We start from the raw sequence: 26,384 nt of genomic DNA on the forward strand, positions 1-26,384 counted from the left end.
TGAGTTCAGTTCACTCTTGTTTAATCCCAAGGAATTTTGGCATTCCCCTGCCTGAACCATGTCAAGAAGCCCATTGACCATGACATTTTGAAGTCATTAGAAACTAGAAATGCTGGTGCTTTGAAGCCACACATGACGTTTTCTTCTTTTCTTTATTGTTTTGTTTATTTCTTATGTCTCAGCGATTTGGACTGGGCAGTATTTGAACCTGATCTCCTTGTCACCAGCTCTGTAGATACCTATATCTACATTTGGGATATCAAGTAAGAGCAATGGAAAGATACATCCACTTGTTTGTGGGATGATTTGAGATCTTTGTTTTAGATAATAAGTATCTTATTTGGTTTCCTCAAGGTGTAGATTCTGAGAGAAGGATTTGAATGTGCATATATTATGTACTCAAGAGGTACTGGTAGGGGATGGAGATGACAGGCAAATCAGGAAGGCTGAAAAGGGGCATAATTCTTCTCAGGTTCCACTGTGAACACTTAAAACTCCATCTTCCCTGGGGCCTTGAACTCAGGGCCTGGGTGCTGTCCCTGAGATTTTTTTCTCAAGGCTATTGCTCTACCACTTTGAGCCACAGCACCACTTCCAGTTTTCTGATGGTTAATTGGAGATAAGAGTCTCATGGACTTAGCTGCTCCAGCTGGCTTTGAACTGTGATCCTCAGATTTCAGCCTCTGATTATGGGTGTGAGCCACTGGTTCTTTCTTTCCCATCTCTGACAACCATCATTCTGTTTTTGGTTTTAGTGAATTTGGCTACAATAATGACTCATATAGGTGGAATCATACCATATTTATTTATCTAATTATTATTTTTTAGTTGGTCCTGGGACTTGAACTCAGTGCCTGGGTGCTGTCCCTGAACTGTTATTTTTTTTTCCTTTCAAGGTTAGTGCTCTACCACTTGAGCTTCAGTGCCACTTCTGGCTTTTTTGGTAGTTGATTGGTGATAAGAATCTCACTGACAGGGCCAGGAGTTTGGCCTAGTGGTTAAAGTGCTTGCCTAGCATGCATGAAGACCCGGGTTCGATTCCTCGGTACCACATACATAGATAAAAGCCAGAAGTGGTGCTGAGGCTCAAGTGGTAGAGCTCTAGCCTTGAGAAAGTCCAAGGACAATGCTCAGGCCCTGAGCTCAAGCCCAGGACTGGCAAAAAAAAAAAAAAAAAGAATCTCACTGACTTTCCTGCCTGGGGTGGATTTGAACTATGATTCTCAGATCTCAGTCTCTTGAGTAGCTAGGATCTATAATCCTATCATGAGCAACTAACATCCAGATGTATGTATTGTTTTGTTACTGGCCAATGTCACTAAAAAGAATGTCTTTTTAAAAAATTATTTTAAAAATTATTATTATTATTATTTTTTGCCAGTGCTCAGGGCCTGAGCACTGTCCTTGGGCTTTCTCAAGGTTAGAACTCTTGAGCCACAGCACTACTACCAGCCTTTTTCTTTTTTCTTTTTTTTTTGCCAGTCCTGGGCTTGAGCTCAGGGCCTGAGCACTGTCCTTGGACTTTCTCAAGGCTAGAGCTCTACCACTTGAGCCTCAGCACCACTTCTGGCTTTTTTCTATGTATGTGGTACCGAGGAATCGAACCCGGGTCTTCATGCATGCTAGGCAAGCACTTTAACCACTAGGCCAAACTCCCGGCCCCTACCAGCCTTTTTCTATGTATGTGGTACAGAGGAATCGAACCTGGTCTTCAAGCATACTAGGCAAGCACTCTACCACTAGGCCAAACTCCTGGCCCATATATTAATTTTTGAGACCTTCAAAGCAGATACAACTGTCAAATTCCCAAATGAGAAGAAAGTAAAGGAATGTGTGCAAAAGAATAAAAAGTCAGGTGGCTAGTGACATATGAATTTGGACATGTGACTTCCAATTTTTATGTTTTAGGGACACCAGGAAACCTACTGTTGCATTATCTGCTGTTGGTAAGTGTGTCCATCCCTGTGTGTCTTCGTTTTACTTCTTTCTGTTCAGTTCCATTGCATTCCATTCCTTCCCACACTCTTACCCATAACTGAAGGTGGGATTGAAAGTCCCACATCGTAAGGTGCTTGTGTCAGGTTAACCCTCACTCTGTCCTGAGTTATGAACCGCCTTCTGTGCTTCAGCCATCATAATCATCATATAGCCAGTCTCTTTCCATCTTTCTCCTGACCTTTCTCATTTCCTTTTCATTATTTTGAAGTAAAACCTGAGTATTATACCATTTATTCAGTAAATGTTTGTGTATTTTTACAAAAGAAGAAACCTTAAAGAAAACAACCATAGTGTAGTAGTAATATACCTTATTAATAATGGTTCTTCAATATTGTGAAATATCTAAGAAGTATTCAGATTTCCCCAGTATTTGTCTCTGTTTCTATCTCTGTCTCTCTCCTATTTGTGTGTGTATGTGAGTGTGTGTATGTATGTATATATATATACTTTCTTTTTTTTTCTGGTCTTGGGGCTTGAACACAGAGCCTGGGTGCCGTCCCTGAGTCTCTTTGTGCTCAAGGCTAACACTCTACCACTTGAGCTCAGTGTGACTTCTGGCTTTTTTGAGTATCCTATTCAAAGATGAAGAGTCTCATGGGGGCTTTTCTGCCTGGGCTGGCTTTGAACCATGATCCTTAGATCTCAGCCTCCCGAGATTACAGGCATGAGCCACAAGTGCCTGGCTCTGCCTCTCTCTTTATTTTCATTTTTTATGATGCTAAGGATCAAACTCCAGGCTTTATGAATGCTAAGCACAGGTTCTACTACTAAGCTATATTCCCAGCTCATTTCTCTCTAAATTGAGCTTGTGGCTTATACTTTCCAACTTAGATTGGTTTTAAAGAAACCCTAAAAAAGAAGACAATTTTTTTTGCCCACCTATTCTGATAGCTTTCTTTTATGTTAAGGGTCCTGCTTTAGAAAAAAATTTAAAAAAAGGTCTAGTTGGTGTCTTTTCTTTTTGCCCCTCAGTGAGATTTCTCAGTGTTGCCAAAACTACCCTGGGAGAAAAAGAGCTCATGTGAGAGGCTTGTTAACCTTTATACACTACTTAATCTACAGTCCCAAGAGTTGTACCTTGGATACTGCCTGCTCCCCAGAGTCCAAGGTCTATCTGACAGTGAGCACGTTGTTTATGCCTTTGGGGAGAGAGGCTCTGGAGCATATCTGTTTGTGCTTTGGAGTATTCTCAGGGTCAGGGTTCTCAGAGCCTGGGGCTGTACTTGACCCTGCTGCCACCATCCTAGTAAAGCAGTTTGCATTGGAGGGTCTCCAAATCCCTGGGGAGCCTTCCTGTTCTGATGGGCCTCCCACTGGAAAACATGTATCTGCTTGGAATTCTTTATAATTGTCCCAAGGAGGTAGAACATACTCTTCAGAGTATTTCTCCTTTAGCAGATGTCCTTCTTGCAAAGAAACTGAGTCTCCTAAGTAGTACACAACCTTGATTTGTCCTCAGTGGTCTCCTACCTTTTTTTTTTTTTTGTCGGTCAAGGGGCTTGAACTGGGCCTGGGTACTGTCTGTCCCTGAGCTCTTCAGCTCAAGGCTACCATCCTACCCTTGAGCCAAGCTCCACTTCCCATTTTTTTAGAGGTTAATTGGAGATAAGAGTCTCAGGTTCTTTTGTACCCCTTGATCCTCAGATCTCAGCCTCCTGAGTAGCTAGGATTATAGGCGTGAGCAACCTCGCCTGGCTTGGTCTCCTACTTTTATTCTTTGATGACCTAAGTCTCAAGAATAAATATGACTACTGGAGGCATGACTGAATAGGGTGCCAGCCTAGTAAGTTAGAGGCCCGAAGTTCAAACACTAGTACTGAAAAAAAGCAAATAAGATAAATAAACAAATGACAAGTTTGGGGTAGAAAGAGAGAGGAAACTTGACTCACAGGAATTCAGGAACTAAAACACAGAGGAATGGTGTTCTACAAACACCTTAGGATGACTAGTTTATAATTTTATAATGAACTCAAAGAGGCATTTTGAGCATTCCTATTATAAAGAAATGATGAATGATTAAGCGGATGGAAATGCTGATTATTCACATTTAATCATTGTACATTAAGTGCATAAATCGAATTTTTATACTGTATACCATAAATATGCACAGTTTAAAGAAAGTACTTCTTTAGGTAGTGTAATCCCAGCACTGAAATAGGAAGTACGTGAGGCCAGCCTGGGATATAGAGCAAGTTTAAGGCAAACAAACATTAGTGGATAAAAGGGTAGATGAAAGGAAAAGGGAAAGCAAGGCAGATGAAAACCATTAACAAACTCAGTCCTTTATCTTGGGCAAAGGACAAGTTCTGGGCCTACACTCAGGTTTCTGTTAGATTTGGAGGCCTTGGTCTGTCACACATCTTAGTTGAAGTTGCTCCGGAAGCCTTGCATCTATTATAGCCCTCACTCGTGATGGACATCCAGCCAGAGCAAAAGGTAGCACAGTTGTATCAGTAACAGAAGCCAGCAGTTTGGGGTTGGTTTGATTTGTTTCTTACAAGCCAGCATAACGAGCACTCTATCCCAGTTTCTCCATGTGTCAGCCCTTTCTGGCATCTCACGTGCCTCCTGTCTTAGGTAGTTCTGTTGCCTCTTTGGATTGGTACTGGGAAGAATGACTGAGTTTACATTGTCTGATGCCACAAACAGAGGAGCTCACTGAGCCAGTGGCCACATCACACGAGTGACAGAGTTGGTGCAATCATAGAAAACTGGAAGGTTCTAGAGCTCATGATCCAACTCCTGTGGACATGCTTCCCTCTGCTTCTGAAAGCCCCAAGGGAAGCAACTTTCCTCACTTGGTTTTTCTTTGTAGCTGGTGCTTCTCAGGTCAAATGGAATAAAAAAAATGCCTATTGCCTTGCCACCAGCCATGATGGTGATGTCCGGATATGGGATAAGCGGGTAAGTAAATGTTTTTTCCCAGTATGATTTGTTTTTTGTTTCTTCCTAGAGGATGTTAATTAGTCCTTCATTGTTGGTGGTTTGTTTGGCTTAGACAAAACAGAGTACTTTGTAAAAGGTAGAAATAGTACCTGACTATTATTTTGTTGCTTTTGTTGTTGGTTATGGGATTTGAACTCAGGGCCTGGGTGCTGTCCCTAAATTCTTCAGCTCAAGACTAGTGTTCTGCCATTTTGAGCCAAAGTACCACCTCTGCTTTTCTGGAGATAAGAATCTCAGGGACTTTCCTGCCTGGGCTGGTTTTGAACTGCGGTCCTCAGATCTCAGCCTCCTGAGTGGTGAGGATTACAAGTGTGAGCCACTGGTGCCTGGTGCCTGGCCCTGACCGTATTTTTGTTTTCCCTCATTGCCCATCAGACTATTCTGTGATGGACCTTCAGTCAAGTTCTTTTGAAACTGACCAACTCAGTGCCAATCTCTTGTAGAAACCCAGCACAGCAGTGGAATATCTTGCAGCCCACCTCTCCAAAATCCATGGACTGGACTGGCATCCAGATAGTGAGCACATTCTTGCTACCTCCAGTCAAGACAACTCTGTCAAGGTGAGTGGCCCTGCTGGGGGAGTTAGAGAAGCTGTTGGTGGGGAGCGGGGTGTTCAGCACACGGGAAGGGAAGCTACAGAGAGCTAGGATCCTCTGTTTCATTGAGGCATGTGCCTCCTGGGGAGCTGAGCAAATACAGTAAAACTGAGCAAGCTTTTTATTGGCCAGCACAAGTGATGCTATGGCAGCTAATTTGTTTAAGTTTTCTTTCCCTCTGTGACAGGAAGTCAGTGACAAAAGCATTTAGGAAGGAAAAGAAGTTTACTTATAAAGTTGCAAGGAAGTCAGATCGACACCTGAGACAGAGTAGAAAAGAAAACCACAAGGTTGTTTTGGTTACCAAGTTGACATTGGTCAGTTTATAATGGAAAAACAGCAGTTTTCTCATATGATTATCATAGCTGCTAAAGTTAGAACCTTTCATACATCAGCAAGGCAAAAGTTGGAGATAGAGTTATTTTGCTATTCTTTTGACATCCTGGACATGCTCAAGGTTTGGTGTGTTTTGGTGACCCTACTGTTTTTGGTTTATCTCACAGTACACTGTATCTTGTTTCTTGGTCCTCTCTGACTGTGGCTTATTATGTTATCCTTGATCAGATTGAGGCCAGGGCAGGACCATCTCTATTCCACATAAAAACAAGGACTTGACTGCAGAAGTTGGTTTAGCAGTTTTATAACACAGAATAAATTAATATTTAATGTTTTATTGTATTCACATACATATGTAATACAACAGTTGTTGGTTAGCAGAACTGGAGTCATACATAAGATTTAAAATCTTCTGTCTTGATGTTTAAAATTTTTTTGAAATTGCAATTTATTTGAGTCATTTCCTTGTTTCTTTCTTTCTTTTTCCCTCCCTCTCTTCTCTCTCTCTCTCTCTCTCTCTCTCTCTCTCTCTCTCTCTCTCTCTCTCTCTCTCTCTCTCTTGCTGGTACTGAGGATTGAACTCAGTTCCTGAGCCTCTCTGTGCTTAAGACTGGCATTCTACTACTTGAGCCACAGCATCACTTACTGCTTTTTTTCCCTCCAGTCCTGAGGCTTGAACTCAGGACCTGGGCATTATCCCTGATCTTCTTTTTGTTCAAGGCTAGCACTCTACCACTTGCCACAGTGATGCTTCCAGCTTTTTGTATTTATGTGGTACTGAGGAGTCAGACCGAGGGATTCATGTATATTAGGCACTGTACCACTAAGCCACATTCCCAGCCCCTGCTGTGTGTGTGTGCACACGCACACATGCTCGTGCCTGTGCTTGCCTGTGAGCCTGCCAGTACCAAGACTTAAACTCAGGGCCTGTGTGCTGTCTCTTTGCTTTTTAAATCAAGGCTAGTGTTGTTACTTGAGCCTCATCTCCACATATGGTATTTTGCTGGTTAATTGGAGAAGAGTCTTAATGTTCCTGCCCAGTATGGCTTCAGACCTCAGCCTCTTGTGTAGTTAGGTAACAGGCGTGATCAGGTGTCCAGCTTAGTAGTTTTTATTCTTTTTTTATTTTTTTGCCAGTCCTGGGCTTGAGCTCAGGGTCTGAGCACTGTCCTTGGATTTTCTCAAGGCTAGAGCTCTACCACTTGAGCCTCAGCACCACTTCCGGCTTTTTTCTATGTATGTGGTACCAGGGAATCGAACCCGGGTCTTCATGCATGCTAGGCAAGCACTTTAACCACTAGGCCAAACTCCCAGCCCCGTTTATTCTTAATCTCTTACTGTTTGTAATTTACTTCTATGTGCCAGAAGTGGTTTGTTTTTATTTTATTTATTGCATTTGGGTATTCTCTCCCAGTCAGCTTATCTCCCATGTTCAGGATCAAGAAACCATACAGTTCTACATTTAAAAAAGAGATAAATAGCATCTGCTATATGTTTGTTGTAAAGATTAAGTGAGATTAAAACATCTTAAAGTTGCAAGGGTATGTGTTTGAAGTGCAGTAAATAGGGCATTTCATATCTTGTCATTACATTACTTGCCTGATGTAAAAATAATGCAGGATCAAAGCCTGTTTCACTCACCTTTCACTACAGCAGCAGTTCACTGGTAGGGAACAGTGATCTGCCCTAAATTGGTGGTGCTCATGAGGTCTACAAATCCTCCAGTAGGTTTATGGATGTGTACAGAGGATTCTTTCTGTCACACAGTAGCACAGTTAGGAAGTGGAGCTACAAAATACACTATTACAATTGTCTTTGGAGAAACAAAAAGCAATGTGTTCAAAGACTATGCTTATTTCTATAGCCAAGTTCTAAAAAATGTTGTTTATTTCATAATGAAAAGTTACCTTTTTTTTTTCTTGTAGTTCTGGGATTATCGCCAGCCGAGGAAATACCTCAATATTCTCCCTTGCCAGGTCCCTGTCTGGAAGGCCAGATACACGGTGAGTGACATACACTACCTCTTAGTGTTCCAGACACAAGGAACAAGGGAGACATGTTTTTCTCTCTCTCTCTCTCTCTCTCTCTCTCTCTCTCTCTCTCTCTCTCTCTCTCTCTCTCTCTCTCTCTCTTTCTGTCTCTTTCATTTACTTATTTTTGGCCAGTACTGGGGTTTGAACCTCAGACCTTACTCTGGCTTGGCTTGGCTTGCTTAGTCTGTTAGCTGACACTCTGTCACTTGAGCCATACCTCCAGCACAGCCTTTTATTATTTTTGTTTGTTTTGTTTTGAGACTCTGTCTCCAAAAATCATTAGCCGTGCCTGGGTTGATTGTGTACTATGATCCTCTGAATCTTAGTCTTGTGAGTAGTTAGGATTATTGGCATAGGCTGCCAATAAGTAGCCTCTCTTATTTTCATTATGAGGCATTTTTTCTGTCTTGGTTGAGGTATAGCAAATGTAGTAGTGCCTTTTACTACTTAGAAATTTACCTAGAATGCTGGGCAGATCTCTGCATTAGAATTGGTGACCCCAGCTGGTATTCCCCAGGGGTAAGATGGTAGGTTAAGATGGTGGGGAAGGTAGAGGGCTGGAAGTTAATGAAGTGTGGTGGAAATAACTCTGGCTTCCGACTTAGGAGCGTGGTTTGAGGTTTGGGTCCAACTCTGCCATTTATGTGTGGCTTAGAATAAGCCACTTGATTTTGAGAGGAAATCTCATCACAGAGCCACAGCGACACTTCCGGTTTTCTGGTGGTTAATTGGAGATAAGAGTCTCTCACGGACTTTAGTGTCCAGTCTGGCTAACCGTGATCCTCCATTTCAGCCTTCTGAGTAGCTAGGATTACAGGCATGAGCCACCACATCCGGCTTGTCTTCCTGTTTTTCATTGTCTTGATAAAAGACACCATTTTGAACAGCCATTCAGTGGCATTTAGAACATCACAATTGATTTTCCCTTTGAAATGTATATGAATGTGTTTTATAAATCATAAATCTCTACAGAGAGGGTAGGCTATTTTCCACCTTTCAGCTATTTTTTTTTCATGGCCATATTGATAGCTGCTAGTCAGAGATGATATATTTCTTCTAATGTCTGTTTGAAAGCAAGCACAGGGTGAACAAAGCTCCCTTTATGCATTGGACTGTCACACTGGAATATTGTAGAACAAAGAAGATAATTTGGTATTAAGTTGTTTTTGCATCTGAAATCACTTGCCAAGAAATGAGACACTGTTCTTATGAACTGACCTCCTTATTTGCTAAAAAATGGAACATAAAAGTTTTTGAAAAATATCAAAATGGAAGATGAAGATAAAGAAATCTGTACTTAAGTGGCTATGGTTTATTCTGTAGGTAACAGGATATAGGTCTCAAAATAATGGACCCCTTAGCTCCCTGGAAGGTTGGAGGTTGCTAAGTCCTGAGGTTACTAGGTTTTCCCTTGAGTAGTACAACACTGGAGTGGTAAGGTGATATTGGAAGTGGATTATGTGCTTCTCATTTCTTTGCATTTCAGGAGTTATATTTGCTGCTCTTGGGGTTCCCCCAGTGAGCCTTGCATGCTCATTCTTCAGAGGGGGCTCATAGATAGTAGCTAGAATGTAAAACATCAGTAAGCACCATTTTCTTATTATAGAGTTTTCAAAGTTCTCCAAGACTCAGCCTGATTTTTTTTCCCACGTGCTGAAGTCTCTTCCATAAATGGAGTGAAGTCAAGATGCCATGCTCACTTTATCATATTTGGGGAAATTTTCCCTGGATGGGGTGAGGCCTTTTATCATCTAATTTATTTTATTATTTTTTAAAAAGACTTTGTTTTTGCCAGTCCTGGGGAGTGAACTCAAGGCCTAAGCCCTGTTTTTGTGCTTTCCTCAAGGCTAGTGCTCTACCACTTGAGCCACAGCACCACATCTGGCTTTTCTATATATGTGGTACCTAGAAATCGAACCTGGGTCCTTATGCACGCTAGACCAGCACTCTACCAGTAGGCCAAACTCCTGGCCCCATCTTCATTTGGAAGAAGTACAACTTGGAAAATGAAGACTAATTCTTCTTGGAGTAGTCACTGCTTTCCCCTTTCTCACCATAGCCTTTCAGCAATGGGTTAGTGACTGTAATGGTCCCCCAGCTGCGGAGGGAAAACAGCTTGCTACTATGGAATGTCTTTGACTTGAACACCCCAGTCCACACCTTTGTGGGGCACGATGATGTGGTGCTCGAGTTCCAGTGGAGAAAGCAGAAGGAAGGTGAGTGGAGAAGAAGACCACTGCCTGATTTCCTTCTGCTCTCTGGTGGACAGCTGTACCTGCCATGTGGCATATAGTAAGGAGGATATAAACAGGGCTGGGAGACTACCTTTAATGATGGGCGTGTGAAGACACCACGTAGCTACTGTCCCTTCCCACTTCCCTCCTGTGATTTCCTATGTAGTCTCTTTTGTTAGTAAGAGATCTATTGCAGTAAGAAGTTGATCCAGATTTGCCTAAAGACTTGAAATCACTACTCTCAGTTCCATGGTGGTCATTAGTACTGTTTACCACAGATCCTCAGCTGTCTTCACAAACAGGTAATGGTATTTTACTTCTCAAATCTTTGAGGATAGGTTTGCCATGTGACTTGGGTTGATCATGGAACATGAGCAGAGTTGAAATGTTAAGGTTTGGTGTGCAGTTACAGTCTTTGCCTCTGTCACAGCAAATGGCAAGACTCTGGCTGGAGCTGCTTCTGTATGTGATCTTGTCATGAGGAGGAGACAGAGTAAGCAGGAATTTTTTTCTTGCCAGTCCTGGAGCTTGAACTCATGGCCTGAGCACTGTCCCTGAGCTTCTTTTGCTCAAGGCTAGCACTCTACCACTTGAGCCACAGCACCACTTCTGGCCTTTTCTATGTATGTGGTACAAGGAATCGAACCCAGGTCTTCGTGCATGATAGGTAAGCACTCTACCACTAGGCCAAACTCCTGGCTCCACAAGTGTATTTCTTGATGTTTCTATATTATGGAAGGGAAGCTCAGCAAGTAGAATGATGAAACTTGTCCAAGGTCCCAGAAAAAGTCTCCAGTGAACCTGGAATTGGATCAGTCCCTGCCTATCCCAGCTCGTCATCTTTTGCTATGGCACCCAAGCTGGCCTCAGACTCGTAAATCCTCCTGTGTCAGTCTCCTCAGTTACTGGAATTACAGTTATGGCTGGCTCTAGATTTTTTTTTTCTAGTCTTAGGTCTTGAACTCAGGGCCTGGGCACTGTCCCTGAGCTTTTTCAAGGTTAGTACTCTACCAGGAGCCACAGCACAACTTCCAGCCTTTTCTGTGTATGTGGTACCAAGCCCAGGGCTTTGTGCATGCTAGGTAAGCACTCTACCACTAGGCCACACTCCCAGTGCAACTGTCATTTTTGTTATGTGTAATAAGAAAATTACATAGAATGTGTACAATTTCAAAATTATAAGGTGAAACTATGTAATTCCATAGTAAGTTTAGAAAGAGAATACATGTAAGGATCCCAGAAACTGACTTTCTGACCATAATTATCTACTTCTTCCCTCTCTCCCTCTCCTTCCCTTCCCCCTCCCTTCCCCCTCCTCCCCTCTCCCCCTTCCTTCTCTGAAGAACTAGGGATGAAACCCAAGGTCTCGTTAACAAGCACTCTACTACCACTGAGTTATGTCCCAGCTGTCACAGTTTACTTATGAATTCCTAAAAATAGCTTAGGTTTGCCTATTTTTGAACCTATTACAAATGGGTTCTCTTACACAAATTCTTGTATTTTGCTTCCTTTTCAACCTAATGTTGCTCCAGTTTATTTTTGTTGCCATGTCTTTTTTGTTGTTGTTCTAGTGGGGCTTGAATTCTTCAGCTCAAGGCTAGTGCTTTATCCCTTGAGCCACTGTGCCATTTCCCGTTTTCTGGTGGTTAATTGGAGATAAAAGTCTCACAGACTTTTATGTGCAAGCTTTTGTTTTGAGCTGCGATCCTCAGATTTCAGCCTCCTGAGTAGCTAGGGTTATAGGTATGACCCACCAGCGCCCAGCTTTGCCTTGTCTTCTTACTCAATGTTTTTTGTTTGTTTGTTTGTTTGTTTTGTTTTGTTTTTTGTCTGAGCCTGGGATTCAAACATGGTATATGACACTTGCTTTAGTGTACCCAACCCATACCTCCAACTCCATTCTTAGTCAATTTTTATTGAACCACTTCATGTTTGATTTTGATTTTCACTGTGAGGGTAGTATCTCTCAAAGACGCAGGAAGAAAATTAGGACATTGTGGCTAATGGAAAAAGAAGCGTCAATATAGAGATTATTTTATTCATGCTATTGTCCTAGTGTCTAAAATAGTGCCTGACATAAAGGAGGTATTTAGCAAATATTTGTTGGATGTATTATATGAATGAATGACTATTGCTATTGTAACAAAATGAATGTCTGTTCCAGAAGAATTTTAGGATTGCTGTTTGTTGATCTCTAGGCTCTAAAGACTATCAACTGGTTACATGGTCCCGGGATCAGACCTTGAGAATGTGGCGGGTGGATTACCAGATGCAGAGGGTATGTATTCATTACTATTATGGAAAAATATAAGTGAATACATTAGAAATTAGACCAAAAATGCAACATTCAATATTTGTGGAAGTTAGAGAACACATGATAGACATTTAACGCTTCTAAGCTGGTTGCCACATTGGTCTTTTTTTTGTTTGTCATGGGACTTGAACTCTGGACCTGGGTGCTGTCCCTGAGCTCTTCAGCTCAAGGCTACTGCCCTACTCCTTGAGCAACAGCACCATATCCAGTTTTCTGGTGGTTAATTGGAGATAAGAGTCTTATGGACTTTAGTCCCCTGGGCTGGCTTTGAACTGCTATCCTCAGGTCTCAGCCTCCTGAGTAGCTAGGATTACAGACATGAGCCATCAGCACCCACCTAAGATTTTTAAGTAGATATACCGATTTTTTTCTACTGTGCTGGGATTAGAATCCAATCCAGGGCTTCATACTTATCAGGCAAGCACTCTGCCATTGATCTGCATCCCCAGACCCATTCTCCACTCTGTGCTCTAGCTCTGTGCCAATGACATATTGGATGGTGTTGATGAATTTATTGAGAGCATTTCTCTACTGCCGGAACCAGAGAAGACCCTGCACACTCAAGATACGGATCACCAGCAAAGTTCAAGCCATGGGGAGGAAGAAGGTAACATGGAACTTACATCTTGCCGGCGGGGAGGGGCATTCTACATATCGCAGAGCTGTGTGGTAGATAACTCAGAACTGACTTTTTTTTTTAATCTTCTAACGTGGAACATCTCTTTTGCCAGCCTTTAAGGAAGATCCCCCTAGCAGTCTTCTGGAAGAGAGAAAATCAGATCAACTGGGCCTGCCTCAGACTCTTCAGCAGGAATTCTCCCTTATCAATGTACAAATCAGGAATGTCAATGTGGAGGTGGGTTGAAGTTGAATGTATTGTGTTTTGTGCTGGCTGAAGGTAGTTTGTGGAGATGAGGCTATTTCAGTGATGATTTAAGTCAGCAAATAGCTGTGCTGCTCTAACAGGTAAGTCTGCCTCCTGCATTTTTCAAATGCAAGCTTTTTTCCCCCACTAACTCTGTTCTTTTCTCCTAATATGAGCTAAGACTTGAGCATCTCTTTAGATCCTCTAATACCACATGTCACTGTGTATGAAGATTCATGAGAAGGCTTAGTGATTAGCAGAAGCTACTGGCAGTTAATGACAGAGCTGACTTTGGAGGACAAATCTCTCTATTCTCCAAGTTTTTTGTGCTGTTCTTTTCTAGTCATTTCCTTGGTGATTTGGATTAGAATATACCAAAAGCTCTTTGTTCACTTAGCACAAGGAACAGTGTTCTCTTTTTCTTTTTGGCAGGTTATCAAAATTTCTTTGCTATAAGGAATTGAGTATTTCTCTAGGAAGGAGTTTCATTAGCTTTTCTTTCACCTAGATCCAGATGACCATAGGCAGAGATATGTGTCTTTATGTAATTATATCATTAGTTCTTCAAACAGATCTGCACTAATTAGTTTTATGTCAACTTATGGGTGGAGAACATAGTGAGATCTAGTCTCAAAATAACAACAAAAACTTTAAAGGTGAAGTGGCATTGTGGCTCAAAGTGGTAGAGCACTCGCCTTGAGCAAAAAAGCTCTGGAACAGGGCCCAGCCCCACAACTGACACACACACAAAAAAGGTTCCCTTGCCTGGAAATGTGGCTTAGTTGTAGAGTGTTTGCCTAGCAGGCATGAAGCTCTGGGTTTGATTTCTCAGTACCACACAAACAGAAAAAGCCAGAAGCGGCTCTGTGTCTCAAGTGGTAGAACACTAACCTTGAGTAAAATGAAGCTCAGGGGCAGTGCCTAGGCCCTGAGTTCAAGCCTAAACAAAGCAAAACAAAAAACCAACTTTGTCTCAAAAATAAGCAGTGTAATAGAGAGGCCAGAACCATGGCTCAGCAGCAAAGCATAGAACCCTGATTTCAAGCCCAGTACTACTGAAAACAGAAAAGAGGAAGTCGTCCAGGCCCAGAGTTTGGCCTGCTGGTAGAGTGCTTGCTTAGCATGCGCGAAGACTGGGATTCCTTTCCTTGGTACCACATATGTAGAAAAAGCTAGAAATTGTACTGTGGCGCAAGTGGTAGAGCTCTAGCCTTGAGGAAGCCCAAGGGCAGTACTCAGGCCCTGAGTTCAAGCAGTGGGAATGGCAAAAAAAGAGGAATCCCCAAATCCAAACACATATATACAGAGTGGTCATTTTCCATTTGCCCTTTCGCCAGCCTCTTGAGGCTACTTTCTTTAGCCTTTAGGTTATTTCTTCAGCTTTTAATTTTTTTTTAAAGACTCTACCAGTTGAGCCGTTCTGCAAGATCCATTTTGTAGTGGTTATTTTCGAGATAGACAATACCTCATTCTCATGCTAGCCTCGACTACACTTTTCTGTTTGTGCTTCCTATATTGCTGAGATAGAGGCTTGCACCACTACTCCCAGCCATTGTACTTCTCCTCTACCTTGGGATGACAGGTGTGTGCCACCATGCCTAGTTTACTGGTTGAGAAAATCTCAAGGACTTTTATACCTTGCCTGGCCTCAAACCACAATCCCTTGATCTCCACCACTGCCCCAGGTAATTTCTTTTCATTCACAACAATCTCAAAGTAAATGCATCAAGTTATAGTAAGTGTCACAGCTTTTAGGAGAGGCTTTTTTGTTTTTTGTCTATCCTAGGATTTGAACTCAAGGCCTAAAAGTTGTCCCTGAGGTTCTTTTTTGCTCAAGGCTAGTACTCTATCACTTGAGCTGCAGCACCACTTCTGGCCTTTTCTGCATATGTGAAACTGAGGAATTGAACCCAGAGCTTCATACATGCTAGGCAAGCACTCTGCCACTAAGCCACATTCCCACCCCAAAGCTGCTGCTGCTTTTTTTTTTTTTTGGTGCTGGTCCTGAGGCTTTTTGTTACTATTGGTTGCAGAGCTTGAACTCTGGGAGCTGTCCCTGACCCACTTGTGCTCAAGGCTAGCATTTTACCATTTGAGCTACAGTGCCACTTCCAGTTTTTGGGTGGTTAATTGGAGATTAGAGTCTTGCAAGGACTTTTCTCCCTGGGCTGGCTTTAAACTATGATCCTTAGGTCTCAGCCCCTGAGTAGCTAGGATTACAGGCATGCACCACTGGTGCCTGGCTCAACATTTTCTTGGAAATGGATTGCCTCCCATACTCTTTTGTCTTTGTAAGAGTCTGCTTCCCTTTACTTGCTTACTTGGAACATTCGGGTGGCTTATTTAAACCTATTAGCATCTCGCTCAGAATGTAGCTCAGTGATAGAGTCCTTGATTACACGAATAAAGCCCTAGATTTGATCTCTACTACTACAAATAAATGAATCAATGAAGCCCATTTGTGTCTGAAGATCCCCCGCAGTTTGTCTCCAGTATAGTTGTGTACTTGTGTCTTGCAGATGGATGCAGCGGACAGGAGCTGTACAGTATCCGTGCACTGTAGCAACCACCGTGTCAAGATGCTGGTGAAGTTCCCAGCACAGTACCCCAACAATGCTGCCCCTTCCTTCCAGTTTATTAACCCCACAACTATCACATCTACCATGAAGGCTAAGCTGCTAAAGGTAAAGATCTGAATTCCCAAATTCTTTAAAAAAAAAAAAGAAAAAGCAAGAGGTCTATTTCTGTATATCAGTATTGATGCTGACCAGTGAAAACTAGGAAAGATTTGGAAGTCATGTGTTTTACTACTGATGCCCTTTCACTTGGAGTAGACAACATTAGAGTAGTGCTTCTTCACCTTTTGGAATGATGGGTACTTTCTGATGATCTAATGTAAAACTTTGGACCCTTCTTCAGAAAGATATGCACATCTGTTGCATATAACTTTAGAAATAACTTCCTGCATGTACATGACTAAGTTTCCTATCATCCACTCTAGATCTCATGAAGCTCTGTACTAACCCTGCAATACAGTCTTATTTGTTTTTGAAAAAATAGGCACCGTGTATTCTAAAGCTACAAGCTCAGTCTGTCCCATGAATGGAGCCATGGTATTCTGAAGAGAGTCTGGCTAGTGGCAGGTGAGGTGTGTGGACGGCAGCGTTTGGATGGACTACAGAGCCTAGCAGCTGGTCTTTAACCCTGCACGTCCTAAAATTGGATGTGTCAGTTCATTGACAGCTATCAAGCAGAACCCCACAAGAAAAGCCCCATGAATTGTTGATGACACACCTTTTTCTTTTTCTTTTTCTTTTTTTCTTTTTTAAAATTGTTATTATAAAGGTGATGCACAGAGGGGTTTCAGTTACATAAATCAGGTAAAGAGTACATTACTTTCCCTTTTCCTCACTCTTATTTTTTTCATATATTTTTATTGTAATTAATAGAAGGGTTACATTATATTCATCAGATAGAAGGTGCATTACTTCACAAACATTGATACCCTTTCTCATGTCTTGGGCCCCATTTCCCTCTCCCCACTTCTGCCCCTCTTCTTTTTTTTTTTTTTTTGCGTTTTTTTTATTGTAATTAGTAAAAGGGTTACATGATACTTGCCAGATAGAAGGTGCATTAATTCACGTACATTGATACCCTTTCACATGTCTTGGTACTCATTTCCCTCCCCCCCCACACCCCCACCCTCTGCCCCTCTTCTTGTTTTCCCCCCTTCCCTATCCGATTTCAAATAACCAAATAAGCATAGCATATATACAGTATATCAGATAAAAAGGTAAAATACTGTAACAATATGAGATAACCAAGGGACAGAAAAAGAGATGAGAGATAAGATAGTACATTAAGGGTACCAATCATTCATTATATGGCTTTTGTTTCTTCTATATCCTGGAGGTCCTTTCATTTAGCGTCATACTATATGGCCTTATGTATCTAGGTTTTACTGTATTGTAAAACTCTGCTAGGAGAGTCTAAGGTTTCTACTGATTGACACACCTTTCTCTATTAGAGCAGTATCACAGGTAAAGAGGTGGAAGGTCCTGACACCTTGTACCCATTTTGGATCATATGCACTTTATTGTTCTATCTTATGGTCCATATGTAACCAAGAAATTTTCATTTAAGCATTTTGAAATTCTGACTGCATAGATTTTGTATCATTTGGTCTTTTCCACTCTGAAAATTTCAATGCCTCATTTAGACATACAAAAAAGGAAAACATTTTCTGTTGACATAAAATCATCGACTAGTGGGTGTTTAAAAAAATCTTAAGGGGGGCTAGGAGTTTGGCTTAGTGGTAGAGTGCTTGCCTAGCATGCACGAAGACCCGGGTTCGATTCCTCTGTACCCCACATACATAGCAAAAAGCCAGAAGTGGTGCTGAGGCTCAAGTGGTAGAGTGCTAGCCTTGAGAAAGACCAAGGACAGTGCTCAAGCCCTGAGCTTAAGCCCAGGACTGGCAAAAAAAAAAAAAAAGAAAGAAAAAAAAAATCTTAAGGGAGGAACCCTACTGCATTGCTGGTGGGAATGTAAACTAGCTCAGCCACTCTGGAAAGCAGTGTGGAGGTTTCTTAAAGAACTGAAAATTGACCTTCCCTACAATCCCGCCATACCACTTCTGGGCATCTACCCTGAACATCATAACCCAAGATAATGTGATACACACACACACACACACACACACACACACACACACACACACACACAGTGGAATTCTACATAGCCAAACAGACAAGATAAAATAATGGCATTCGCAGGGAAGTGGATGAATCTAGAGCGAATCATGTTGAGTGAGACAAGTCAAGACCTAAGGAACAAAAGGCGCATGGTATCCTTAATATGTGGCTGTTAGATCCAAACAGTACAAGAACGAGGAATCAATATTTGCATACCCAATGCTATGGACATGATAATGGAAATATAAACATAAGTATATAGACATAAAAACCTATGATTCTATAAACATAATGTTTTATTTCATAAATTAATATGTTTCTATGACATACAAACCCTTAGCCTAACTCTGATTAAGTTCTAAAAACTAAGTCCCAGTGATTGTATATAGAGATTCCCTTCTTGAACAGTTGTTTGTTAAACTTGTCATTTGAAATAGGATGTAAAAATCAATGTTAATAAATTCTTTAATTAAAAAAAAAAAATCTTAAGGGGCTGGGAGTTTGGCCTAGTGGTAGAGTGCTTGCCTAGCATGCACGAAGACCTGGGTTCAATTCCTCGGTACCACATATACAGAAAGAAGACAGAAGTGGTGCTGTGGCTCAAGTGGTAGAGTTCTAGCCTTGAGAAAGCCCAAGGACAGTGCTCAGGCCTTGAGTTCAAGCCCCAGGACTGGCCAAAAAAAAAAAAAGGATAAAAAAATCTTAATTCAGTACTGATCAATAGAAATATAGACATGTGTAACTTTAGATTTCCCAATAATCATTCTAAAAATTAGAGAAGCAGGTAGTAATATTTTTTATTAAATAATTTATTAACATTGATTTTTTGCATCAAACAGGTAGTAATATTTTAATTGAATCCAGCACTTCCAAAATATTGTCATATTAATGTATAATCAATTAAAACTAAGGTATTTTATATTTTTGATACAAAAAATTGAAGTTCTTGACATTGGCAATTTTTCACTTTTTTACGGTGCTTTTCCATTTGGAGTAAGCATATTTCGTATGTTTCTTAGTGCCATAAAGGAAGCAAAACTCTGATTGGTTTGCCTATCTTCAGGATGGCTATCAGTCTATATCTATAGCTTATGCTTTAAAATGATAGGAGGTAGAGCTGGGAGTTTGGCCTAGTGTAAAGGGCTCTCGTAGCATCCACAAAGCCCTGGGTTCAATTCCTCAGTACCACATACACAGAAAAAGCCAGAAATGGTGCTGTGGCTCAACTGGTAGATTGATATCCTTGGGCAAAAAAAAGCTTAAGGACAGTACCCAGGTCCTGAGTTCAAGCTGGGATGTAAGGATTTACAATATACATTACATTTTTACTCAGAACAGTTGTAAATCCAGGGTGTGGTATTATTTCCAAGGTGTAGAGATGTCCCATGAAGGAAATGTGGTGGCAGAGAAGAAAAGGAGAATTCACTAGAAAGAAATAATAGTTATTATATTACTAGAACCTGCCCTTTCAGAACGCATGCATGTGACTGACTGGGCTCCCAGGGCTTCTCTATTCTCTAGGACGCCTTATAGGAGATGTTGTGCTTAAAGCCTCAGGTATAACTGTGCTCCAATCACCCGTGACACCTTGCTTCTGATACCTTTACAGACTACAGCCTAGTGGAAAAATAGAGTGTTCTTTCTTACTGTGTCTTGGGCTTTTCCTAGATCCTGAAGGACACTTCCCTGCAGAAAGTGAAACGCAACCAGAGCTGTTTGGAGCCCTGCCTGCGCCAGCTGGTCTCCTGCCTTGAATCTTTTGTGGTGGGAAATTGAACTTGTTGTACCAACCCATGCTTTTGGTGTCTTGCTTCATTTCTTCTTCCCCTGATTTTGTAATACTTTATCCCTTTTTGTAATTCAGCTTAAAGACGGATTATAGTTTTTAGTTGGCTTGTCTTTCATTTCAGAACCAAGAAGACAGTGCCTCTAGCAACCCATTTGCTCTCCCAAACTCCGTCACACCACCCTTGCCAACGTTTGCGAGGGTGACCACTGCCTATGGGTCCTACCAGGATGCCAACATTCCCTTTCCTAGGACTTCAGGGGCCAGATTCTGTGGAGCAGGTTAGTCACTTGATTCTAGATTTCAAGACAGTGTAGCCAAGAATGTTGCATGTTCTTTGTAGTCATCATCAGAAATGTGTCTTTAGTTTTCTTTTTCTTTTTTTTTTTTGCTGGCCCTGGGGCTTGAACTCAGGGCCTGGGCACTCTCCTTGGACACTTTTTGCTCAAGGCTATCACTCTGCCACTTAAGCCCCAGTGCCACTTCCAGCTTTTTCTGTGTGTGTGTGGTACTGGGGAATCGAACTCAGGGCTTTGTGCCTGCTAGGCCAGCACACTACCACTAGGCCATGCTCCCAGCCCAGTGTCTTTTATTTTTCTTTTCCTAAGAATTCAAAAGACTTTGTTTTCATTTTTGGTGGTACTGGAGTTCCATTTCAGGGCCTTGCACTGGCTAGTCAAGGCACTCTCCCATTTGAGCTGTTTTCAGTCCTTTCTGTCTTATTATATGTTTCCCTTTTTTTAAATTTGTTGTTATTGTTGTTGTTGGTCATGGGGCTTGAATGCTGGGCATGGGCACTGTCCCTGAGCTCTTCAGTTCAAGGCTACTGCCCTACCCCTTGAGCCAGTGTCACTTCTGGTTTTCTGATGGTTGGCTTTGAACCTTGATCCTCAGCTCTCAGTCACCTGAGTAGCTAGGATTACAGGCATGAGCCACTGGCACCCAGCTATTATATGTTTTTACATTAGCATCAATTAGTTTTACAGGGGATTTCATTTTGACATTTTAACATGTGCACACAGTATCCCTTGATCAGACTCAAGTTTCATTGTTGAGGAGATTGGAGGGGAGGGGTGAGCAAATTGAAATTCAATTTCCAAAATAACCAGCAAAGAGCAAGGCTGGAGGTAAAGCTCAAATGATAGAGCTCCAGTTAAGCAAGAATCAAGCTTAGCAAGTACAAGGTCTTGAGTTTCAACACTGCAAAAAGAAATAAGGGAGGGCTAGGAGTGTGGCCTAGTGGTAGAGTGCTTACCTAGCATGCACAAAGCCCTGGGTTCAATTCCTGGGTCCCACATACACAGAAAAAGTCAGAAGGGATACTGTGGCTCAAGTGGTAGAGCACTAGCCTCGAGCAAGTTCAAGGACAGTCCTAAGGCTCTGAGTTCAAGCCTCAAGACTGGCCAAAAAAGAAAGAAAGAAGGGAAGGAGGGAGGAAAGAAAGAAAGAAAGAAAGAGGAAAGAAAGAAAGAAAATAAAAGAAATAAGAGGGGGGGGTGTTATATTTGAGACAGGGTTTATGCCAGGCCAACCTGGACTGTGATCCTTCTATTTATGCTTCCTACATAGCTGGGATGACAGGTACAGACCGTTGTGGGGTCTTGGCTAACCTGGACTAGCTAGTTTTTCTCTCAAATATTTGTCTAAATAGCTAGCATTGCCACTGTGCCCAGCCAAACTTTTGTCTTTTTTGACAAAAGCATGTTATATAGTGCTCAAATTGTTGTCTTTTGGTACATCTTAATTCTTATCAGAATGGAAATCTTAATTTTTTCCTTCTGATGATGCTGGGTTTGAGTCTACTCAGAGCCCTGGTTCTTAACAGAAGCTAGATCCGGCGGTAGGCTTCTGTAAAGTACCAGTGAAGTCTTGATCTCATTTCTTCTCAGCCCTGGGGACTCTGACTTTTGTCCAGCTTGTGCAATGCATCTGAACTCTCAGGCACATGGAGATAGAAAAGAGATTACTTAGTCCTGCTGTAAGAATTCTCACGTCTAGCTTTTTGACACTGTTGTGTGTGTATATGTTATCTTTCCTTTGTCAGGTTATCTGGTTTATTTCACAAGGCCCATGACAATGCATCGAGCAGTATCTCCAACAGAACCTACTCCCAGGTGAGTCTGGGACATGCTGAAAGAAGGAACATCCATAGGGCCAGAAAGAGCAGATGTCTGAGGAGGACCACTGATACTGATTTTGGACAGTTAATTTTAGTTCCTCAGTGAATTTCCATTATAAGATTCATTTGTAAAAGATCAAAGCTCATTATGTTGCAACCAAGCGTTGATATTTTCCTATAAGGTTATTACCAAAGCACTTGAAGGATTAGCATGTAAGAATTGTCAAATAAAGCAAATTTAGATTAGAGTGTAAATAGTAGAGTCTGTTCCTAGCATGTTCACGATTCCTACCTTGAGCTCTTAGCACTGGAAAAGGTTGGCTTTGAACCCTAATCCTCTATATGTCACCATCTGAATTAGGATTACAGATGTGAGCCACCATTTACCATCTAGTTATCACTTTGTTTGTTTTGGCTATCACTTTTTTAATTTGTGATTTTTTTTTGGGGGGGGGGGAGTCATGGGCCTTGAACTGGGCCTGGGCACTGTCCGTGAGCTCTTCACTGCCATACCCTTGAGCCAAGTTCCACTTCCCATTTTGTAAAGGTTAATTGGAGATAAGAGTCTCAGGTCCTTTTGTGCCTGGGCTGGCTTTGATCCTCAGATTTCAGCCTCCTGAGTAACTAGGATTACAGGTGTGAGCCACTGTGCCCGGCTTAGTTTGTGATTTTTGTTGTTGTTGTATCAAAAAAGAAAAAAAATCTTTGCTTATACCACAGTTACAAAATTTTCTTTCTCCTTTCTTTCTTTCTCTCTTCCTTTCTCTTTCTTTCTTTCTTTCTTTCTTTCTTTCTTTCTTTCTTTCTTTCTTTCTTTCTTTCTTTCTTTCTTTCATTTTGGTGGGTCATGGGGCTTGAACTCTGGACCTGGGCATTTTCTAGTGATTAATTGGAGATAAGAGTCTCAAGGTCTTGAAGGGGTATCAGTGTTTGTGAAGTAATGCATCTTCTATCTGGTGAATATAATGTAACCCTTATATTAATTACAATTTTAAAAATTCTTAAAAAAAAAAAAAGAGCCTCGAGGCCTTTAGTGCCTGGGCTGGCTTTGAACCTTCATCCTTAAATCTCAGCTTCCTGAGTAGCTAGGTTTACAGGTATGAGCCACCGTGCCTGGCCTCTATTTCTTTTTCTTCTTTTTTTTTGCCAGTCCTGGGCTTGAGCTCAGGGCCTGAGCACTGTCCTTGGACTTTCTCAAGGCTAGAGCTCTACCACTTGAGCTTCAGCACCACTTCCAGCTTTTTTCTAATGTATGTGGTACCGAGGAATTGAACCTGGGTCTTCGTGCATGCAAGGCAAGCACTCTACCACTAGGCCAAACTCCCAGCCCCTGGCCTCTTTATTTCTTTTTGAAAGCTTTATAGTTTTGAAATTCTTCACTTAAGCTCTGTGATCCATCACAAATTAATTTTTTTAATGATGTGATGGTCAAAGTTAGTCTTTTTCTTTTTCTCTTTTTGGCTGTGGAGCTTGAACTCTGGGTCTGGGTGCTGTCCCTGAGCTCTTTAGCTCAAAGCTAGCGCTCTACCACTTCAGCCACAGTGCCACTTCTGATTTTCTAATGCTTAATTGGAGAAAAAGTCTCAGGGACGTTTGTATGTGGGCTGGCTTTGAACCGTAATCCTCAGATCCCAGCTTCCTGATTACAGGTGTGAGCCACCAGTGCCTGGCAGTTAGTCTTATTTAGTAGAAATAAAGTTGTTCTTTAACTTTAAAAAAAAATTTTTTTTGATCTGTCATGGGTCTTGAACCCAGGGCCTAAGCACTGTCCCTGAGCTCTTTTGCTCAAGGCTAATACTCTACCACTTTGAACCACAGTGCTACTTCCAGTTTTTGAGTGGTTAATTGGAAATATGAGTCTCACAGGGACTTTTCTGCCTAGGTTGGCTTCAAATTGCAGTCATCAGATCTCAGCCTCCTGAGTAGCTACATTTATAGACATGAGCCACTGGCTCCCGGCTACAATATAGAATCTTGTAATTCATTAGTATGGTATTTGTTCTGTGCCTTCTGTGATGCCTTTTAGCTCTGTGTGTGTGTCTAGCTTTTGGACAGGATCTCAATATATAATCCAGGCTGGCATCTAGTTCATGATATAGTCCAAGTTGGCCTTCAACTCACTATCCTCCAGCCACAGTCTCCTGCATGTTGGAACTGCAGGCCTGTGCTAGCACATATGAATGTATTTTGTAATTTTAATAGATATTTTAAAAATTAAGTTGTTCTTAGGTATTTGCAGCATTTTGATGTTCTTGTAAATGAAATTTCCTTATTTCCAAAATGTTTGTTTCTGATGTATAGGAATATAGTAGATTTTTGTCAATTGACCTTGTCTCTAACTTTACTCCTTAGTTTTATAAGTGCTTTTCTGTGTATACAATTACCTGCTGTTGTAGATAAAGCATTTTTCAGATTGGCTCTTTTTTTATTCCCCCTCCCCTTCCCTTGCCCAGTGTCTTTTCTTCTTGGCTTCATCAAATGCTAGCAATAGCACTACTTAGAAATATGAAGACTGTAGCCAGTATAAATAATTCTCATTTTCCACTACAGATCTCTCTCAGCCTTGTCTGCTTATCATACTGGCTTGATTGCTCCCATGAAGATTCGCACAGAAGCCCCTGGGAACCTTCGTTTGTATAGTGGGAGCCCTACCCGCAGTGAGAAAGAGCAGGTCTCCATCAGTTCCTTCTACTACAAAGAGCGGGTAAGTGCTGGCGCCATCACTTTTGATTTCTCACCCCTTCTACATTTGTGTTCTTGTCTTCCTGCCTGCCAGTAACTAAATTAGTAAGCCCTTGATAGTCTCTTACTTTCAGAATTGAGCCATTGCTTTCTTCCTTTCAGTTAGTTTTAAACGTTAAATTGAGCATGGGAGAAAGGCTTAGTTCTTAGTGTCCATATTCTTCATTCCCTGTTTGACCCTGCAATTCTCATATGTTGAGTTGATTGCCATATGTTAGAATAGTGTAGCTGCAGGTGTCTGTGATGTTCTGATGTTTGCCAAAAAATGAAAGGATGCACTTGGAGACTTAAGATCTTGATGTATTTGGAGCTTGATAATTGTGAGAGTTGTAAAGTTGATCTCTAAGAGGTTTTCTCTTTCTACTGTCTACATTTAGGTACTCATTTGAATGAACCAGTTTATATGAAAATCTCCTGAATGTATCTTTATGTTACAGGGTTCTTAGGAATTCATTGTCCCTAAGAATTCAGTTAAGGAATTGATTGTCCCTAAAGACATTATCATGAAGTTGGCAAACACTTTTGGGAATGGTATTAGACATAACTGACAGAGTATGGGGATAATGGGAGCTCTCCCATGTTGCCAGCTTGAGAGTCTGATCTAAACATGCTATAACTGACACCTTTTGAACAGAATTCCTATTTAGTCTTTAGCAGTTCTTTATTCTTCTCACCCTCTAAGTGGACTAGTGGAAATTCAAATTTATTTTTAATTGAATTATTTTAAATAACAAAACCATTTCACCAAGTTTCACTATTGCAACATAGTGTTTATCTTTCACTTATAACTGAGCAGGGACTGAATATGACCAAAGTGAAGAACAGAAATAATGGTTGGGACTGGATCAGCCTTAGGCAAAGCCATTCAGTTAAGAAGGAAAAATGACTTTTTGTTGCCTTCCTGGCCCTCTTTCCACAGTCCCTTTCCTTGTATCTCTGCTAGAGTTTTGCCCCACCGGCTGTCACAGATCTTGGAACACATACCAAACTAACTTCCCCAACAGATCTTCTGTCTTCAAAAGATTAGCTCTTTTGTCTTTTTCTATAGGCTAGCAAGTAACCTGACATGTAATTTGGTAGTTATGTAAGGCCTGTCTGTAGAAAAAGCAGTGGGGAAGCCTACTTTCCTATCTGTGATGGTCCCGTTCCTTTTACTGCCAATACCATAATCATAAAGAGGCACCAGAAGGGCCTGGCTAATTAATTCCTAGCACACAATATCTGCTCAGGCATGGAAGAAGGAATGTGATATTTTTGTTTTGGGTAGTTCCTACCTTGCTGCTTCTCCACAGAAAACGGGCTAATTGTAGTACCTTAGTGTGACATAGGAAGTGGTCTTTTTTTTTTTTTTTTTTTTTTTTTTTGCCAATCCTGGGGCTTGAACTCAGGGCCTGGGCACTGTCCTTGGACACTTTCTTTTGCTCAAGGCTGACACCCTGCCACTTGAGCCACAGCCCCACTTCTGGCTTTTTCTGAGTATGTGGTACTGAGGAATTGAACCCACGGCTTCATGCATGCTGGGCGAGCATTCTACCACTAGGCTATGCTCTCAGCCCCAGAAAGTGGTCTTTTACATTTTATTTTAAATAGTCATCAAATAAAATGGAAGAACACATACTTTCACATGAAAATTCTATATTGCTGTATAATGTTATAGAAAATTTGTAATCATTACTGTATGGTTCTCCCAGGTCAAGACCTAGAACATTCCCTCAAAAGCC

At 41.4% G+C, this 26,384-nt stretch overlaps 1 protein-coding gene across 2 annotated transcripts in view; it reads left to right on the forward strand.

Annotated features, from left to right (window-relative positions):
* Positions 1–26,384, forward strand: part of Wdr59 (WD repeat domain 59) — a 60,242-nt gene that overhangs the window by 11,071 nt on the left and 22,787 nt on the right. For both annotated transcript variants that reach the window (XM_090357274.1, XM_090357275.1), the window contains exons 5-18: positions 183–263; positions 1,909–1,946; positions 4,814–4,902; positions 5,388–5,504; positions 7,802–7,879; positions 9,969–10,125; positions 12,342–12,421; positions 12,932–13,064; positions 13,189–13,313; positions 15,842–16,006; positions 19,685–19,780; positions 19,927–20,083; positions 21,847–21,916; positions 24,472–24,625. In XM_090357274.1, the coding sequence (XP_090213400.1) occupies positions 183–263; positions 1,909–1,946; positions 4,814–4,902; positions 5,388–5,504; positions 7,802–7,879; positions 9,969–10,125; positions 12,342–12,421; positions 12,932–13,064; positions 13,189–13,313; positions 15,842–16,006; positions 19,685–19,780; positions 19,927–20,083; positions 21,847–21,916; positions 24,472–24,625 (1,540 nt within the window). The remainder of the gene's footprint in view (positions 1–182; positions 264–1,908; positions 1,947–4,813; positions 4,903–5,387; positions 5,505–7,801; positions 7,880–9,968; positions 10,126–12,341; positions 12,422–12,931; positions 13,065–13,188; positions 13,314–15,841; positions 16,007–19,684; positions 19,781–19,926; positions 20,084–21,846; positions 21,917–24,471; positions 24,626–26,384) is intronic.

This window comes from Megascapheus bottae, chromosome 24 (assembly GCF_031878675.1).
Source record: "Megascapheus bottae isolate mThoBot1 chromosome 24, mThoBot2.hap1, whole genome shotgun sequence".
NCBI classification, from domain to species: domain Eukaryota; kingdom Metazoa; phylum Chordata; class Mammalia; order Rodentia; family Geomyidae; genus Megascapheus; species Megascapheus bottae.